This window comes from Oenanthe melanoleuca, chromosome 2 (assembly GCF_029582105.1).
Source record: "Oenanthe melanoleuca isolate GR-GAL-2019-014 chromosome 2, OMel1.0, whole genome shotgun sequence".
Lineage (NCBI taxonomy): Eukaryota > Metazoa > Chordata > Aves > Passeriformes > Muscicapidae > Oenanthe > Oenanthe melanoleuca.
Window position 1 is genome coordinate 92231132 of NC_079335.1, and position 20040 is coordinate 92251171.

Sequence of the window (20040 nt, forward strand, 5' to 3'; positions counted from 1 at the left end):
CCCATCTGATATGGGATATCCCTGTAGTGAGCTGTCCCATCTGTGTCCACTCTCAACTTCTTGTGCACCCCCAGCTGCCTCACTGGTGAGAGGCAGAAAAGGCCTTGGCTCTGTGTAAGCCCTGATCAGCAAGAATGAAAACATCTCTGTGTTAACAACACTGTTGTCAGCACACAGCCAAAACACAGCCCCATAGCAGCTACTGCAAAGAAAATGAAGTCTACCCCAGGAAAACCAGCACAATGCAGAAATTCCCACAGCCTGTGCTGTCTGTAATTCCACTACTCTCTTCTGCCCACACAGGATGAAGAGATGTTCTGACTCTGGGTTCCCTCTCTCACATGCAAAGTCTGCTAGTGCTGGAGCTGAGACATCCACTCTGAGTGCAGCTCCAGGTTAGGCTGTGTGTACATAGAGCCATTACTTAGGCACATTAGGAGTAGAACAGGGTGGTGTTATGGTGGGGTTTTTAAAAATATAGATACAGCGGGAGGGAATATAATAGGAAAAATTTTAGATCAACTGGTAACAGTGGAAATTGCATGAAGTCACAGAATAGGCCTTTTAAGATGCAACAAGTAGCAGCCCTCTGACTGGGTAAAAAGGGAGGCCAGGTTCAGGCTAAGGGATCAAAGTAGTCAAGGAGATGTTAATCTAGAAATATTTCTGTCTCTGGGCAGCTATTGTTGAAGTATTAAGGAGAAGCAGCAGGGAGGAACTGTTAGAGTGCAGGCTCAAACTATATATCAAAACAGCAAATAAAAGCCAAACCCCAATCAGAATTTTTTTTTTTTTTTTTTTTTTTTTTTTTTAAGATGCATGCATGGCATTAATCCCACTACTTGAACACGAAAATGAAATTGCAATTCTAGCATCTAGTTTTTCAAAAATCTAGAAGGCAGGTTCTCTTCTCCAGGACAATACTGGAGTGAAAACAAGACTTGCAAGTATTAATGCAGAAGTAATACCTAAATCTCAGTGCCAAAGAAGAGGAACTGTGGAATCTTCCAGGGAGGACGAGTTGTTCTTTCTTCTTTCACTGCACAGCTCAGAAGCAAGGCTGGCAGTCTTTGGTTACACCAAAATGAGTTTTGCTAATTGTCAGTCCTTTGAGATGGATATGCTGCACTGCAGAAACTTGCAGGTTTGGCTTGATTAAACAGCAATGGGAAGAGAAACTGCTCCTCTCACTGCAGTTCTGGGCAGCGCAGCACACTATTGATAGATGGTAACACAACAAATTTTGTGATTGCCAGAGAAAAGGTCCCTAAGCTGAGGAGGGCAAAAGACCTGCTGATTGCCTACTGCTAGCAAAACCAGTGGGCCAGATCAGGATATTGGGGTATTCACAATTCAGTACAATTAGAACTGCTACATTGATTTCTTGTGCAATTACTGTTTTCAACCTTGCTCTAGTGCTGTCTTTGTGATTACTTTGCCCTATACACAGTTTCTTACCTGAATTAGCAAACATTCTTCCTCAAGTGCAGCTGACCTTCATGTTGGAACCGTGCTGAAAAAGGTACTCTCCTTTGGTGTAGAAAGCTGATTTATTTTTGAGTACCAGGCCAATTTTTTTTCTCTGTCATATTCTTGATGAATGTTATTTTTAGTTTTTAATTATACTAGGGAATCTAAAGAACAATACTGGCTTTGAAAAAAGGTGTGTATTGTTGTTGTTGTTTTCCCAAAGGGAAACATCATCTTTATAACAGGTCTCTCATGCCATTCTCTGGTAAAGGCAACTCCCTTGGTGTGTGAGCAAGCCAGTGAACTCAGCACCACAGCAGCTCAGGTGGTGCACAGTTCATGCTCTGTATACTGTTAAAGGGTGTGCAATAAATTCCTGTAGCCTGCAGATTATTGTTAGAGGTGGGAAGCAAACACAGAGAGTGTTTTTGCAACTTATTGATGCTGCTTAACCATTTCAGTTCCCTGCTAAGCTCTGTTCAGGATACAGGGATGGGTTAGCTCTGTGAAAGGACTGGCACAAAGATCTCTGGATGCATTTTGCTGAACTTATACTCTAGTTCAGTATCTCCTGAAACCTGCATGTTTTTATTCCTTTTCTCTCATCCCCCTTCACAGAGCTCTTCTGTGTGACCCCATGACCCCGCCACCTCTTGTCACTTGTCACAGGCAAAGGGACAGCCAGCTCCCCAAGTGCTGCTCGAGGAAGGGGACTGATGTAGATGAGTGCCTTAAAGCAGAGACCCCACTAGCCATAAAGGACTAAAAGTAGATGGTTCCTGCTTGAAGCAGGTAAAAGCGCTTTATTTTCCCCCCTTGATCCTTCTGTGACTCAGAGTGAAACCCTGCTGTACATAAATAACTCTTCCATCTCTGTGAACTGGAGGAATTTGGCACAAGAGTGGCTCAGTATTTTAGGAAAGTCGACTGTAAATGAGTGCAGTGAATTGTTATGCATACATTTTAAACGTAATACAAATGGCTTTTGCCTTATTGCCACGCTGTAATAATGGAGTAATTTAAATTTTTTGCTTTTCTAGGAAAAAAATGAAGATATCATTCAGGTGACCCTGGGAAATAAGCTTTTATAATCAATTGGGAAAATAAAGCTGTATTTCAAAATATTTAGTTGTATAATTACATCATTTTAGTATTGTAAGTGTAATTTGCTTTTGTCTGTTGACAAATGCTGTCTAGTTATTTAATACTCTATTTGTCAGCAAATGAACATGTATTTCCAACACAAATTCTTGTTTAAATCTTAAAAGAAGTGATAATGTGGAGTTTGACCTCCATAGTCACTGCCTGATAAAACATAAGTAAATATATTGTTTAAGGTATGCAGTAGACAAATATATCAGCAAAATACTTCAGATATTATGGTGATACTATTAGTGAAAAATATTACCATTTCCTGATCATTCTTATAATTGTTGCAGTTATTTTATATTAACAGTTCTTTAATTATGTGAATGCCAGAAGGATAAATTCACAAAAAGGAAAATCACTTTACATATAACTTAGTGGGATAACAATGTGTAGAACCTATTTTGAAGAAACCACGACAGACATATTTCATTCGTCAGTCTGACACAAAAGGAAATGACTTCCTCTAATATGCAATGAAATAAATAAAGGTCAGATGGTTCATTTGTCTGCATTTGCTTTGCTCAGTTCTACCAGTTAAACAGGATGTTTTCTATTAACATTGCTTTCGGGTTTCCTGGTAACAATAGCACCAAAATAAAGACCAGATTTTGTCAATGTGAAATTCACTCCTCCTGCATAAAGTCCTATGCCTAGAATCTGCAAAGAGAAAAGCTGAAATAAGATGTGGGAGCTGCTATATTTCTGTGTAAGCACCAGGCTGAGATCCGTACAAGCTTACAGGAGGCAGGCACTCTGCTTCCACCAAAACTCAGAGGAGGTGAGCACCTTGTTCTTAAAGCTTTGTTTTGCAAATGGGAGCTCTGTGAGGCCTAAGAGCCTCCCAGTATTCTCTGTGTATATGAGCATGTATGAACTGTGCCTTGGGTATCCAAAATCTGTGCAGGTGAAAAGGAGAGCACGGGCCATGCATCTTCTCAGCTGTGGAGCAGCAGCAGCCTTGCTGAGCCAGACTGCTTACCAGGCAGGCTACTGGATCTTCCTCACAGACCACACTTGGCTCCTGCCCTTAGGTGACCTCCAGCTCAGGCAGAAGAACATGAGTTAACTGCTGGCAAGCTTCAAACCACATGGGGTTCAAGTGGAAGGAAGGGCTTTAAGCCAGTAATGTGTGCACTGGATGTTCCACCTAACTGGAATGTGGTTTGTGTTGAGGTATGTTTTCCTTGGCTATTTTTTTTCCTGAAATGTGCAATTACAAAAATTAAAATATTTACATCATTACCAATGAAATTTCAGTGTCAGCTTTTTCTGTCGTCAAATGGAATATTCCTATGTGCAGCAGGTGGATTATTTTCCTTGGGGGTCAGACACAAAACTGTTTTCAATGCAGAGAACAATAAACAGATTATTACAGCTATATACTTTCTGGTCAAGAAGTTTCCCTGTGCTCAGAGGTGATGCTTGTCCCATAGCTCCCACATCAGCTGTGTGCCAGGCTTCACAGTAGTTGCTAACCAGTCGGATCCCATTTGCAGTTGAACCATGCCATATTATTTTTTGAGGCCTGAAAGGTAACATTAAGAAGTTATTTACTGGAAAAATCTCTTGCTTTATTCAACTGCACACCTGTGATGTGTGGTGATCTGCATTCCTCGTGCTTGAAGCAAAGAGTGGTTGGGTAAAGATGAAGACAGAAAGGAGAGAAAGAAAGGAGAACACAACCTGATATCCCATTTCTAGACTACCAGAGAAGGCAAAGAAAATTGGCATAAAGAAAGTGAGAAATTTCTATCACATCTAGTGGCCCAAGATACTGCTACTATTTCTATTAGTAGCTGATATAAGTAGAAGAAAATCTCTTACATGTAACATAGAAAACATAAATGGTAATGTCAACTCACCAAGAGGAATCAGTCATGACATTCCTCCCATCGAAGGAATATATTGGAACACTGAATGTTGAATTGTCCACCATTTCCATCAAATATAGATTCCCAGTTACTGAAAAGGGTTTCTCCCTGTTAAAATTTCAAAGCCACTTTTACAAACAAAATAAGTCCCAAATCTACAATAAGTACACAAATCTACAAATAAGTCTCAAATCCCAAGTCAGATCTCAAATTCCTTTATAGATTTATCTGTAAATTGAAAATTTTATCTGCATTTTAGGAGACTTGTGATTTCATCTTTCCCATCACTTTCTGCATAATATTCCCAAATAAACTTGTCTCTTCTGTCATCTCTATGTAAATAGCTGTCTGGTCCATGCCTTTGCCTCAGAGTTGTCTCTCTGTTCTGTTGTTACTCCAAAAATTCAGCTTGGTCATCCCCTGTCCTTTTCCTCCTAAGGCATTGTTTGAAAAATTGCTTATAACTATTGTAGCTGTAGAGAAAATACAGCCATAACTTCTACTGGAACTTCTGTTAAGGTCACAGTTTTGTGAAAACCCTTGCAAACATTCAGGCCAAACCCTTTGCATTTGGCCTCCTCTCAAACTGCTTTTGAGTTTTCCCAGTCAAAGTTGAGACAATATTGTCTTCACAAATTTCTCTCAAGGCTCTGTGTTTGCATGCACTTCAGAGCAGCATCCGTTCAACATGTTCCGAGCATCATGTGTTATTCCTGTAGGTTTCTTTGGCCGCTTGTCCTGGGAGCCAGCCAATGCTACAAAGACATGGTTTGTTTTCCTCAGTTTTAGAGTGTGTCTGTTTATGTGAGACCACAAAATGACTCATGCTCTAGACTCTCCGTTTCATTGGGGTCTATCCAACAGCATTCCCAAGCATAGAATTTGCATTTTTCTTAGAAATGAGAAAAATAGGCATTTCATCCTGTGATCAGCACTAGAAGATAGAACATAATAACTCAGTAGTTTTCTGCTTCATCACTACTTTTTTTGTTTCTTGACTCTGGCTGTGAAACATGAAGCAAAGCTTCTTCTTTATAAAATGCAGTTTGGGCTGAAACTTAGTGCTTTTGCTATTTTCCAAGATTTTTGGGGGAACCTACAGCCTAGCCTAAATAAAAAAAGCACTAAATACCCATTTTTACCTGGAGATTGACTACTGGCAAATGCTGTCGGTCTGTTTTTCTGACAACTGTGGCCAGGTCTTGCAAGTGTGATGAGAGGAAGGCTCTGTAGGTAGATGTCAAACCTGCAAGCTGGGCCTGCCGAAAACACTGAAAATCTGCTCGCATGTCACCAGACAATGGGAAGTTCAAAGCCACCAGGTGCAACTGGAAGAAAAAAGAAGAAGAAGCACCATTAAAAAAAATACTTATCACACAGGGAAGATACATGTTTGGAACAAAACAGTGCCCCCTCCTCCTGCCAGCACAGAACACGTACCCTTCATAACAGGTATGAAAGTTATTTTTTGCCATAACATTACATTTCCCAGAACCATGAGATCCTTAGCAGAAATATCAATTTATCTTTCAAAGTCAAGGAAACCATAGATTAGAAGAAAGGAAACCATAGAAAGTAATCCACAGAAGGTTATATACTCCTAAAAATAACAATCTTTTAGAAGCAGCTAATATTTTCAATCAGAAATTTTTGAGTTTTCACAGGAACAAAATCCCAAATCCTAAAAACATGGAAAAAATAGTAAGAAGTGACTAGGTACCATTTAAAAATACCAGAAGTAGCATGCTTAAGTCAAGCAGCAAGATGCAAGAACTAATTCACATTCTTGCTTTTTTTTCTTTCTGGTTTCATTTTTTAGATATGCCAGTTATCTTATTTCTTTGTCTAAATATTTTAAAGTATTTTAAATAAAGGCTTAAGTTCTAAAGTGTCTACCTAAGCCAAGCATCACGGTGAAGATTGAAAATATTGTTATGAATATTTTAATTATTTAATTGTTTCACTATGGTTAGTTTAGAAGTTACTCTGTATTGCAGGTGCAATCACTAAATGAAGAGGTATTCCTAACTCAGAGTCAGGGTTTTTTTTTCCTCTGAGATGGGAAAGATCCTGGGATGATGAAAATGGATCTGGAGGGAACAATTTCAAATTGTGTCTGAGATGTCTGAACAAGTTAAAGTGTATTTGTAAATTTTGAAGTAAAATCTCTGAGTTTGCAGAGCAAATATTGCAACTGTCCCTCAAGATGCAAACTATCCCTTTACAAAGCACACATCTGCAGCTGCTATACAGATTTCATACTTACTGCTGGTTTTCCATGGTTCATATTTGATATTGGTCTCAGTGCTGGAATAGACTGAAATCCCTGTTATTTGAACACAAGCAAAAAGAAAAAAAAAGTTAAAGGTCAGAATTTTAGACACTCACTACTTTTTAAATAAAAATTTAATCAAACCTGGAGTCCTGCATTAAAGCAGTCTGCTCTTGATAGGAGCACAAGAACAGTTGAGGAAAATCAAAACTGAAAGAGCAAGCAGGAAGTGAAAACAGAAAACGTAATGGGTGGAAACACTTCTCAACCGTGCTAATTGTTTCAGGAACAGCAAAGTTTCTTCTCTAATTATGGCAAGTATGAGTAACAAGCCATTGGCTGTAGCAGATGGGAAACTCAGGTGGTGTCAACTGGAGGCTGCAGAAAGTTTCTCATAACTTGAGGTCTAGACATTTTCCCAGTGTGCTAGGTGAACTTCTCCCCAACCTACAGCAACCTTTTTTATTTGTTTCTGGCCATCTTCCTTCTCACTGCTCCTTCCTAGCACTCTTTTGCCCTTTCATTTTCTCAGCAGACCAATTAAGCTGTCATCAAAAAACCTTTCTCTATTCCCTTTGTCATTTCTTGGTTTTTATCCTCCCCCAGTTTTTTGGGACAGACAGCATGTTCAGATGCAGGTTGGTACAATAACTTGCAGAATGGGGTCAGGTCCAAACTCACAATTGAGGCTTTAGAGTGCACCCTCTGCACACTGCTGGGTAAGCTACTCTCAGGTGATGATTATGGTGCACTGAATACAGAACTATGACCTTTCAAAGAAAATCTGCTTTTCAGAAACCTTTTCTGACCTTCCTTGAAGGGGATCAGGACTTGATATGACTGATACCAGGCTTATGAAACAGAATTCTCTGGGCTTGTGGGTTTTGGGTTGGTTTCTCTTTTGTTAGTTTTTTGGTCTCTCTTGTTTAGTTTTGGGGGTTTTTTTAATTTTTTTGTTTGTTTTGTTTTGTTTTGTGGTTTTTTGTTTGTTTATTTTTCTGGATTTTTTTTGTGGGCAGCTTACTTTATTCTGCTTTTTGTAAATGTTGCTTTGTCTCTGTAGTGTTTGGAATCTCAGAAGATACTGGAAACAGATGACTGTCCAAGCAAATCAATCTGCAAGCTCATGGAGTGGTAGGATGCTTATTTTGAACTGACAAATCTTGGTGGAAAATATTGTTGTGCAGAGATCTGCATACAACTTCTGCTGAGTGTATCACACATCTAGACTCAGTTTTTACAGTCCAATATTTTGTACTTACATGGCTTGATATGGCTGGAGGAGGAAGGCTGTCAGCAGGGATGGGAATTAACTCACCAAGCTGAAAGAAACAAAAAGGAAAGTAGAACAAAAAATATCACCAGGAGCTTCTGAATTATAAAAAAAAAAAAACAGAGTCTTTGCACCCACACTTCCCTCCCTCTGTAAAAATATCTCCCTCACCTTCATTGTGAGGAAGGGAGTTGGTAAAGATTAGGGTGTGGTGCAATAGTACCTGCAATTTTCTCCATCCTTTCCGAACACGGATAAAAACCTCACTGGTTTCCCTCAGGTAGATTAGGGTACCTTCTGCTACATAATGAACTTTTTCCAACATACCCTCAATGTTTTGGAATGTTGTAACCTGTCAAATAGGAAAATGAAACATACTCATCAGACACACAAAACATTCTGCAAGTTAAATAGTCTCATTTGGACACATAAATGTCAAGGCTTCTTCTGCAGGAAATGCTCATAAAGTCAGTTTTATGTAATTTAATCCATAAAGGAATATGAGTATCTTGCTATTTTGGCATAATAGCATGATCATTCTGTGGATTGTAGTAGAACAACAGCAATTTTGTACAATTTTGTACAGAGTGAAGATTGTTGCATTCCTACCATTTAGCACCCTGGGTCGAAATGGCAGAGTTCAGAAGAGAACTGCAGTTTAAGAATGGGACAAATTTCAGGATAGTGCAATTTCTTTCCCATTTCTTTTTCTCATTTCTTTATTATCAGAAGGCATTGAGTACTTTATAAATCATGCAGACCCTCCTATAGATTTGTATATATTTTAAAAAAATCTTTGTTTTGACCTAAGTAAGCTCAGATCTTCTGTCTGAGACAGCAGCTCCCACCCTGCAACTACAGTTTTCTGTCTTGGGGAACTAGTCTTTGAACATCTGTTTCTTCCCTGAGAATTGCAACAAATGCCCTCTGCTAACTTGAATAGGGCTTTTGTAGGGGTTTCCTCAGGCTTTTTTGGTGGTTTTTGTTTTTGGCAGTTGGTTTATATTTTTTTTTAAAAAAAAAGGGGGGGGTTTGTTTTTTTTTTTTGACAGAAACTATGAATTCTTAATTTAGAAGTTACTGAGACTTCTGCCTTAGCTGCTTTTTTCTTTCTTCATGGATATCTTGGACCCAATTTTGATTAATTTCCTAATATAAGAAAAGAAAACAAATTTATATGTATTCTCTGGCACAATGATTTTTAGATTTTCTAGGGAAAGCTACAGTTTGCAATTTAAAATCATGTGGTTTATGAAACATTCTACTAAATAAAAACACAGGATGGAACTTTCACTCCTCTTTCAGTGCTACTAGTGACCACCAAAAGTTTTGAAGAGAATTTTCTCTAGCAAACTTCCTTATTTTGCTCTCTTACCAGATTCCTGGTGGCAGGTGACCCTGGCTCTCCAGGAGGACCTGGTGGCCCAGGCATTGCAGCTGCTAAAATAAAATAAGCATACAATACATGCTGAAGGTCATCTTTTTTGAGAGAAAATGTGAGTGACACAAAGAAATGACTTAGTGGTGGTGTCCAGGAGCAGTGGAAGTTTTAAATAGCCATAGTCGTGTCCTGAATACCTCAGGTCAACCACAGAAATACATTCTAAGGATTTTTTTAGAAGCAAACAGTCTCTTCTCTGATTTTTGGGGGGTTAAGGCCAACAGATTGCAATCTGTTGTAGAAACTGCAAATGAAGAACAAAACTTATTTAAATAGACCAGAATACTGTTCTTTTAGCTACTGCACATGAAAGAGGAAGAACTTTTTGCTCCTGCCCATATAAGTTTTGAGGGAGTCATTACATCTTTTGCTCTAAAGGCAAATGAAAATCTACTTTTCCTGAGATGAAAAATTTATGTCTGTAAGCTCAGCTTGTGCTACAAAGCAAAAAAGAGTTCTTCAGGAATATGAACTTGGACTTCCAAGACTGCAGCCCATACCACATGGTACCTACTCCAAAAGTGAATTTCTTCACCTTGAGCTGTTTTCTGGAGTAAAAACTTCTTTCTTTTAAGGCAGGAAAGTTTCAAAGATATGGAAGACAAAGCATTTTGTGCAAATGCATGGCATGATAATGGCACTTCAAAGCTGCTTGTAAGAAGGAACCTCAACACAAGACTTGTTTGGTTTTGTGAAACCCAGAGGAGGCTCGAAATCACCTTTTACAAGAAGTATCTATGCACTGAGGCATTTGCAAGTATATTCCAGAGCAGGTCCTTCATGTCAATGGCAGGGGAAGGAGGTCAGCTCTCAGAAGTGTTTACAGCTATTTGCCTGCAGATAAGCTACTCCTCTTTCCCCACATCACAATATGTGAACTCCATACTACAGAATGTGAACTCTGTAATTACAGATAGCAATAGCTTTAAAAGAGATAACTGAACCTCAAAGATAGGGAATAAATTAATATCTGTTCTGAACATTTAGTAAAATGTGTGCTGCCCAAAGAACCTTTTTACAAAGCAAAGAGGAAAATGTGTAGGAGGATGACGAAGGCTAATGGCAGAGAGCATAAATGAAAGTATAGGGACAGAATACTACTAATAATTTGTTTTGTCTGACTGGGTCTCTTAGCTAATATCCAGAAGTGCTTAATCTAAATTACACAGGAAAAGGCCTGAAGACCTTTATGTGCTTCATGGATGCTGTGCATCTGTCTGCATCATAATGATCAGGTACTGATTCACATAAAGCCTATGGTCCAATGTTGAATATGTTAAGGATTTTTTCTTTCTCAAATATTATTCAGAGGATGAATACTTCTGATAGACACTGAATTAATATTATTGACTGGATGACAGATTGGAAGTCTCACCTGCTATATAAACAAGGCTGACCAGGTTCAAGAAATATCTGGAGAGAACAAATTGAAGAGAGATATGTCTTCTCCTCAAACTAGCATACTGGAAGCACAGGTGGGAAAGCAGGCTAATTGTTAGTTCTCAGGAATGGAGACCTGTATTTGGTAGACCTGTCAAAACTTTAGGAAGAACAGATCTCTGTCACAGCATCTCTATTCTGTTGAAATCTCCTTTTCTACTAGTACACCATCCTCAGCTCAGATTAAGGAATGCTCTGGTCTGGTTTTACCTGTCTGGATTCCCATGCTGGTCACAGATCCTAGAGGGAGGAATTAGTCATTTTCTCAGGCATACCTGTCAAGTAATGCCAGAGGAGTCCAAGACCCTATCCACCAGAATCTAAGGCTGGACATAAACAGTATGAAGCTTGTCTTTAGGAAACCTGTGACCCAAAAGGAGTACTACTGTGGGTACTGCCTTTTCATCAGAAAATCAGAGAAGCCCTTGGGTTGGAAAAGACCCTTAAGATCATCACCTCCACTGGTGACAACCAGAACTGCAAACTCTGTACTAAAATATGTCCCTAAGTGCCATGGTTAGCCTTCCAGAGAGGGTGACTCAACCACTCCCCTGGGCAGCCTGTTCCAGTGGCAATCCTTTAGGAGAAAAAAAAATAAATTCCTAATATCCAATTTAAACTTCCCCTGGTACAACTTGGGGCCATTTCCTCTTGTCCTGTTGCTTGTAACCTGGGAGAAGAGACTGCCCCTCCTGGCTGCACCCTCCTTCCAGGCAGTTGTAGAGAGTGATGAGGTCACCTCTGAGCCTCCTTTTCTCCAGGCTAGACACCCCCAGCTCCCTCAGCTGCTCCTCACAGGGCTTGTGCTCCAGACCCTTCCCCAGCTCTGTTTCCCTTTCTCTGGACATGCTCCAGCCCCTCAATGTCGTTCTTGAAGTGAGGGGCCCAAAACTGAGCATAGGATTCAAGGTATGGCCCCACCAGTGCTGGGTACAGTGGGACAATCCCTGCCCTGCTCCTGCTGGCCACACTATTGCTGATCCAGGCCAGGACCATTGGCCTTCTTGGCCACCTGGGCACTGCTGGCTCGTGTTCAACATCTGCCAACCTGCAGCCCAGATCCTTTTCTGCTGGGCAGCTTTCCAGCCACTCTGCCCCAGCCTGTGGAGCTGCCTGGGGCTGCTGTGACCCCAGGGCAGGACCCAGCACTTGGCCTTGCTGACCCTCCTACAGCTGGCCTCTGCCCACTGACCCAGCCTGTCCAGACCCTCTGTAGAACATTTCAGCAGATCAACCTTCCCATCTGACCTGGGGGCAAACTCACTAAGGTGTGCATTTGATCCTCTAGCCCAGATAATTGGAGAGGTCTGGACTCAATATTGAGCCCTGGGAAAAGCCCCTTGTGACGGCCACCAGCTGGATTTAGTTCTATTCCCCACAAGAAGAGTGTTTTGTCCCAGATTTAGCCAGCTGGTCAATTTGATGGATTTTGCAAAGCTGTCAAGGTAACCTATCTCTACTATGCAGATTTCCTCCCAACCACAGCCACAGAAAGATCCTTCAGGTAATTGCATTCCCGTGGCACTAGTCAGTGGAAACTTTCTGCAGAGAAATTGTCCCTTCTGTGCTCTTAGTTCCAACTCACCTCTGGGAGAAATTGCTGGAGGGCAGGAGGAGAGGGGGAACAGCCAGATTCAGGTATGCAGAGGGGGTGCCAGGTGTGAAAGAATTGGTCATGTGTGGGTTGTGGGCTTGTGGCTGGACACTCCTATATAAACTGGAAAGCTCACCTGAGCCATATATTGCAGGGGGGCCTGGTGGTCCAGGTGGTCCAGGTGGGCCAGGAGGTCCAATTTTTCCATAACCTGGTAAGCCAGGTAGGCCAGGTAATCCTGGAGGTCCTCTGGGTCCAACAACTGAGTCCCCTTTTGGTCCCTGTCAGTGGTGAAAAGTATTTCCTTGAATGTACTGGTAGTAACATTTACCAGGTGCCTGTCACTCCACCACCATTTAGACGTGAGCCTGTATGTAATTTTTCCAAGAACGCATGGTATAATGGAAAATGAAAATTTTAACCACGTATTGAAACAAAGTCAAGGATTTACATTTCAGAAAGCTTTCTGAAAATTCTCATGCCTATCCCTGAGCAGCTGATACCTGCAAAACTCTCAACAGTGCTCTCAAAGTCCTGGATCTCTACTCTGCTCATGCTGAGACTCATTGCTTTGATGGGCTCAGAGAGTTTGTGGAAGACTTTAATGTAAAGTGTGTCTATGCAGGGTGTACACCTCATGATGAGCTCTGTCTTCTCCCTCCTGTGATCAAATGTCAGCCCTTAACCTCTCCAGCTGCCAGACTTGCAGAACAAAAAGGCTTCAGCTCCCTTCATTTCCAGTTTAGCAGTGTGTCCTCAGCCTGCCTGAGGAGGGCTTCTGCTCTGTGCTCCATCCTGCAGACATGGAACACATTGGACCCTGGACAAGGAGAGCTCAGCTGTGCCATCCAGCTCCTTCTTGCCTGCAGAACAATTTAGTTTCTAAGCAAAGAGATGGCTCTCAGCAATGTGGAATAGAACCAGGGGGCCTTTTGAGAGTGGTCTTGCTAACCTAATGCTTCATCCTCAGCTGTGGCCCACTCATTCATGATTCTTGACACAGACACAGCAATAGAGGAATGTAATGCACATATTTGTTGCCTGATCCCAGGGTTAAACTAGTTTCCAAAGAATTGGTGAATTTTATTCCAAAACAGCTGTGGTGGCAATTGCAAGAAGATAAAATTAAAAGGTAGACAGTAGACAGTGGCTGAATTTTATAGAAATGGTGCAGATGGCTACACACTGCTATTTTCTTTGTCATGTCTTTGGATTACTAGGGAAATAGAATTAAATATTTAGATGGCCAACAATTTTCAAGTCAGCCTCTCACTAACTTTATATGGTCTATTTTGGTATTTATGGGGGTAGAGGTAGTAGCATCAGGAATTATACATGCTGCTTTGATTTGTAATGCTGTTAATAGCATGATCTACATACCGGTGTAGCTGTATGAGACAGCTGAGCACAACATGACATCAGTATTTCATAGCAAAGTAATTCTGTGCACAGCAGTGAAGTGTCTGTGTTTACACTTAGTGCAATTTTCTCCTATTCACCTAATGCTTAGCATGTAATTTTTTGTATAGTTCCTAGCAATCCTGATGTTTGTCTCTTTTTAGTGCCTTCTAAATTAATTCTAAGTGGGTAGTCACAAATATTCCCATTCTACAAATTGCTTGACTTACGATTATTCCCGGTCTTCCAGGTGGTCCAGGAGGTCCTGTCAGAAAAAATCCTCCATTTGGTTCTCCTTTTTCTCCTTTTACACCAGTGACTCCATTGTCTCCTTTTTCTCCCTTTGAAAAAAAAAAATTTTTAGAATGGTGAGAAGTGAGACTGGAACACAATGCACTGAACTTTTAAATTTATATCAAATATCTGAGTTTGGTAAAGGAAAGCACCTGCTTGAAATGTTTTTAACATCACTTTCTTCTTCTGGGATATGGGATGAAAAGGAATGCTTTCTCTATTGAGGCTGCAAGGCTCACTCAGGTCAAGGGCTGGGGAGGTGGGTTAGGTGGAGGCACAGAAAATGCCTTTGCTGCTGTTTCCTGCTATTCTGCCCAGCAAAACTTTGTTCAGTGCTGTAGCTGGAGGCGAAGGGAGAGTTGGAGGAAGAATAAAAGGCTGGCTTTGTGCTTTCCTCCATCACCAAGGAAAAAGCAAAGCAAGATTGACATTGAACGGACAGATATTTGAAAGTATGTGACAAAGTGAGCAGAGCAGGGTGGGGGTGAGTACCAGGAAAACAGAAGAGACACCACAAAACTGCAGACAATTTAAACAGTATGTCTTCTGCTCTGCATGGCTGATTATCAGTTAGTTTGGGAAACAGAGCAATAGTAAGAAGAAGTACTGAAGTACTACATTATTATGCTCCTGTGCAAGATCAACCAAAGCATTTATACATTTCTCCTCATGTTATTTTTTTCTGTTTGTCTGCGCTTTTTTCCTTTTTTTTTTTGAGTTTTTTTTTTGTCCACTATTTTCATGTTTCTGAGAAATAAGCCTGTGGATAGAAGAGGCAAAGGGCAAAGCAAGAATGGCAGGTATCTGCAGACACCCAGAGGACATGGCTATGTACAGCTCCTCCTCCAACTTCCAGTCTTTGTAGATTCCCAGTAAACACAACTCAAAAGGTTTCTTTATTCCAGACCATTTTGGGGAGTTGAAGGACTAGATGAAAGATGAGTTCATGGCAGCTAAATCTATAAAGCTACAGACATTACATTATAAGGTCAAAGAAACCCTATCAGCTTTGCTACACACATGGGACACTTTATGCCATAGGAATAACTTGGGTGGACTCAGCCAAGCAGAAATAAAATCCTAAAACCAGGCAGCACTAAGAGTCCTTCCAAGAGACTGTCAGCACAACAGTTTTGGTAGTGTCATTAAATGATAATTTGATTCAAAATTTTCCAGTTTTTCTACTGGTAAAGAGTCTTATTCACCTAAAATCACATAAAACAATACCATGTTTTTTAATTTTTGTTACTTGAAGCAGCTAAGAGAATAACAGAACAGCAAGAGACCAAAAAAGTCAAGGTATGGGTATACTTTGCTGTAAGAGCTTCCAGGAAAAGTAGTTTCCATAATTTAATTTTATTCAGTGTGTTTAAAAGATAAATAACATGACATGGAAGTGATTTCCACCCCTCTTTTCCCTCACCCAGTGTTCTAGAAGCCCTTTAGGTAATGGATGTCTTTTACCTGAGCTGGCATGGAAACAAAAGCATTCATTTGAGGCAGATATGTTAGGCAACAGTGAATTATGACTCACTTTAATACCACTGGGAAGGTTAAAAGCCTCAGTAATAAAGTTTCTTTCAAGAGTAATCTTTATAGACCTCTGACAACTGCTATCTCTATACTAATAAACGTGCCTATGTAGCTGGAGTTTAAGAAATGAATGTAATTTGTAATTACTGATGCCCTTATATTTGTGTATTTCACCATGTTGCATTGCTTTATGCATAATTTATAGTAAAGTACACTTTAAAAAAGGTTAACAGAGCTCAAACACAAATGGGATATAATTACCTTTATGCTATTAATAAAGTGGCTGAAATATGATGGAGGCAGAGGTGGACCTGAAAAATGAATAAAATGCAATAAAGTACAATAATTATCTGTAATTTTCTTTTCAAAAACACTGCTTTTGCTATTACTGGTTGAAGAGTTTAAAGGAAAACTATTTACAATAATGGCATTAACCTTTCTATCAATCAGATATTTTTAGTTTGGTTTCCTAACAAAGCAAGACTTATACAGCCTATCTTGTATGTGCCCTGTCTTGTCTGTCACTCTTCCACCTTAATAACTTCTGAATCTATTGGATTTCAGAAAAAATAGAAGCAAAGAAGGCTCAAATATGAAAAATTCCCAGTTTTCTGAAAACATAGCAGCTGGGAGGAGGAGTGAAAGAGAAGCATCCAAGTTAACCCTTAGATGGAAGCCAAGATAAAAGAGCAGCTTTCTATAAGTTTTGCTGGTAGTGGGGTGATCCATCAGTAGATGTGTGATCTTTCCTGCAAAGGCAGCACCAGAACTGACAAGAGAAAGAGACAGTGTTGCTGCTGTTCTGCCAATTGTGTGATAACTCTTCCTTGACATTTTTCTGCAATGAAAACCAGTATCAGGTTCAATGGCTATACCACCTGTGCTGTCTGCCAGTGCTGCTCAGCCAAAACTGTCAAATCCACACAAAAGGTTCAAAAAGCCTTCAAATATTTTCTGCTTGGTATACATTTGGGAACAAAAACCTATTTTGCAGCTTCCCAGAACAGTTCAATGCATTTCCTTCAAATGTGTTTTGATTTTCATTAATTTTTGAGACCTTTGGGCCCAACACTCAACCAGCCATAGGACTCATTTCCCAGTGAGCCAATTCTGATAAAATTAAATCAAGCAAAAATTGTGGGGCAGAAATGTATTCTCATTATGGCACCTGTTTGGGTTTTATTCCAGCCTTACCAATTACAGCTTGCAGCAGTGATCTGCTTGATCCTTGTGTGGGGAAGGGAATGGACAGGTGGAATGGAATGGTAGATGTCCTTCTCAGATCTCTACACTGAAAACTATCTGAGGTCTTTCTAGGATGACCAGTAAATAGTCTAAGAGAGAATAAGGTATATGAAGCCCATGTCTTTTGAGTTTGTTCTCATACTTTTTGTCTTGGCTTCATATTTTTGCATGTTATCAATTAACAGACCCTGTTTATAAGGTTGTAGAGGTGACATTTTGTGAGAAGCAAAAATAAATCCAGTGCACGGACAAATACCACAGTTCAAAAAAGCTTTTTCTGGTTTCTGCAACTCAACAAATGTAGTGGAAAGAGTTTCAACCTCTTTCCCCTCAGAAAATGTTTCTTGAAAAATTCCTGTACTTTATTATGCGACTACCAGCTTGTAAATTTTCTCTCTCAGTGGTTATGTGAACACCTGTGAGAAGCAGAGAACTGCTTTGTATGAAAGAATACTTTAGCAGCTACATCATTAAGCAAAAACCAAACATGAATATTTTTAAAGCATCAACAGAATTGGTCTTAGTTAGCATGCTTCAACTTCACATTGAACAAAATGTTGGAGCCAGTTGATCTATTGGATCAAATGAATGAATCTGTTATTTTAGCAGAAAAGTGAGTTGATTCTTGTATTATTTTCGCCATCCTTTACTGGCTGCAGTTTTACAGTAAAATCATAAGAACAATCCTCTCACAATCTTCTCCTTATGAATCACCTGAAATCATCAGATATAGACAAGAAAATACTTCTAAGAAATTAATTTTTATTCAATACAGAGCCTGAAAAGGAACAGATATGTTCGTGGTGGATAAGCCAGCACAGAAGAGAGAATTTTCTTGTTTTCTGTTTAGGAAAGTTTCTTGCTTCTTTTTTTTTTGTCAAGTTTATTGATGACTGGAATCACTAACTGCTTATTTTAAGATATTGGATCAGAATAAAAATTAATGAGGACAAGACAGGAAAATTTGTTTTACTACAACAAACAGATGTTGTCTTAAAAATAACCAAAATATCTTCTCCAGTCAGCAGAATCATGTGTTTGGAACAAAGACAAAAATATCTATATAGATATGGTGAGGGGTTATAGTTATTATATGGGGTCAATATAGTTACTATCAATGCATTAAAGAAAAATTACTATAAATATGGTATAGCAACATTAATTCAATATATTGCATTTTCTATTTCAAATGATTTCTGGCACTGATTGAAGCCTTATCTCAGTATATGAGATTTCACAAAGTGTGCAGAAAATGAAGCATTTGTAATTAAAATCTTTTCAAACAGATGCTTGTTTCTGTAACTCTTTTTGAATTTGTAAGAATTATAAATGTGTATCAACTTTTTGATACAGAAAGCCAATCTTTGAGTGCAGAATAATTCTTATGATGCTCTTACTGCTAGTGAATTGATATTTTCAGTGCACACAGACTCTTCATGATTTTCACAGATAAATTAGAAAATATTTTAAAAATTAGTTGAAATGGAAATAATCCATTTCCATCTCCTGTAAGAAGCATGACTGTCACCAACAACTGACTGCCTTGAACTCAGAATGCACAGGTGTATTTCCCTGAAATGTGAAGCACTGGATTTCAGCACGACCGGCTCAGAAAGACTGACAACAAAATAATATCTCAGGAAGTGCCCATGATGTCCTTCCAAAATGTCAAGAAACCTCTGATCAGCCACTTCCATTTCGACATCTATTCTTGTACTTAACACATTCTTAGTTCTCACAAATGTGCAGTCTGTCTTTTCAGAAGACACTTTGGACAGCATTCTGAGCTTTGCTGTTCTGTGTGTCAGTTCATCAAGGAACACTGGTGTAAATCTCTGGGCAGATAAGGCTGCAGAGATAAGTATCCAAGTATCTTGCTGAATTGCTTTTCAACTTAAACATATGTTCCTCCACAGGATGTCAATAACATATTATATTTAGTCTCTAATAGTACCTGGTGGTCCTGGAGCACCTCTATCTCCCTTTTCTCCTTTTAAATGTGCTGAACTGTGCAGTCCCCAGGAATCTCTGTTTGCTCTAGCACCTGCCAGAAAAGCAGCAGAAATTCATGAGAACTTGAAAACAGCAGAGACTGTAGCAGTGACAACCAAACCACTGAAAGTGGGAGCAGATTTTTCCATATATGTGAGGCACATGGCTCCTGTCTCTCTATGCCTGTCTCACCCATGATCATTGAATGGCTGCCTGACTGCCCTCTCTCACCAACCCCAATGTGTGCAAGACAATCTCTCTCGCTCATAGGTCAATCTTTTATTCCCCTTTCCCCAACCACCCAGCCTAAGACCCTCTGAACAAACCTGGTTCTAATTCTCCATTTGTGAATTTCACTGGAGCAGATGCAGAAACAGTTCTTGAGTTACAACTGTGTTGTATACCACTACCTCCAGATTCCCTTCCCTTCCCTTCCCTTCCCTTCCCTTCCCTTCCCTTCCCTTCCCTTCCCTTCCCTTCCCTTCCCTTCCCTTCCCTTCCCTTCCCTTCCCTTCCCTTCCCTTCCCTTCCCTTCCCTTCCCTTCCCTTCCCTTCCCTTCCCTTCCCTTCCCTTCCCTTCCCTTCCCTTCCCTTCCCTTCCCTTCCCTTCCCTTCCCTTCCCTTCCCTTCCCTTCCCTTCCCTTCCCTTCCCTTCCCTTCCCTTCCCTTCCCTTCCCTTCCCTTCCCTTCCCTTCCCTTCCCTTCCCTTCCCTTCCCTTCCCTTCCCTTCCCTTCCCTTCCCTTCCCTTCCCTTCCCCCAGTTATACCATAGCCAAGAAAAAGCAAAAAGCTCTTAAATACGAAAAACCCAATTAAAAAAAAAAAAAAAAAAGATAACTTATTTAAACCAAGGTACAAGAAAAGAATCACACACCATGGTCATTAAGAACTTCTTGATTTCCAGGATAGGGAGTGTTCACCTTCAGACAAAGAAATCCATCAAGAATTGTCCATACATATCAAGCAATGGAAATACATTACTTGGTGTGACTGAAAAGCCTGGCAAGTTTGCATGCTAGTAAATATTATAGCAACACTCTGGGATTATCTCCAGTTTGACAGGTCTGA

At 40.0% G+C, this 20040-nt stretch overlaps 1 protein-coding gene across 1 annotated transcript in view; it reads right to left on the reverse strand.

Annotated features, from left to right (window-relative positions):
* Positions 1 to 2239: 2239 nt before the first annotated feature.
* Positions 2240 to 20040, reverse strand: part of LOC130249732 (collagen alpha-1(XV) chain-like) — a 115274-nt gene continuing 97473 nt past the window's right edge. The window contains 13 exon segments of the mRNA XM_056484782.1: positions 2240 to 4144; positions 4482 to 4531; positions 4533 to 4598; positions 5633 to 5818; positions 6757 to 6816; positions 8025 to 8084; positions 8259 to 8387; positions 9411 to 9475; positions 12647 to 12791; positions 14139 to 14249; positions 15997 to 16046; positions 18935 to 19024; positions 19847 to 19892. Of these exon segments, the coding sequence (XP_056340757.1) occupies positions 3928 to 4144; positions 4482 to 4531; positions 4533 to 4598; positions 5633 to 5818; positions 6757 to 6816; positions 8025 to 8084; positions 8259 to 8387; positions 9411 to 9475; positions 12647 to 12791; positions 14139 to 14249; positions 15997 to 16046; positions 18935 to 19024; positions 19847 to 19892 (1275 nt within the window). The 3' untranslated portion in view covers positions 2240 to 3927.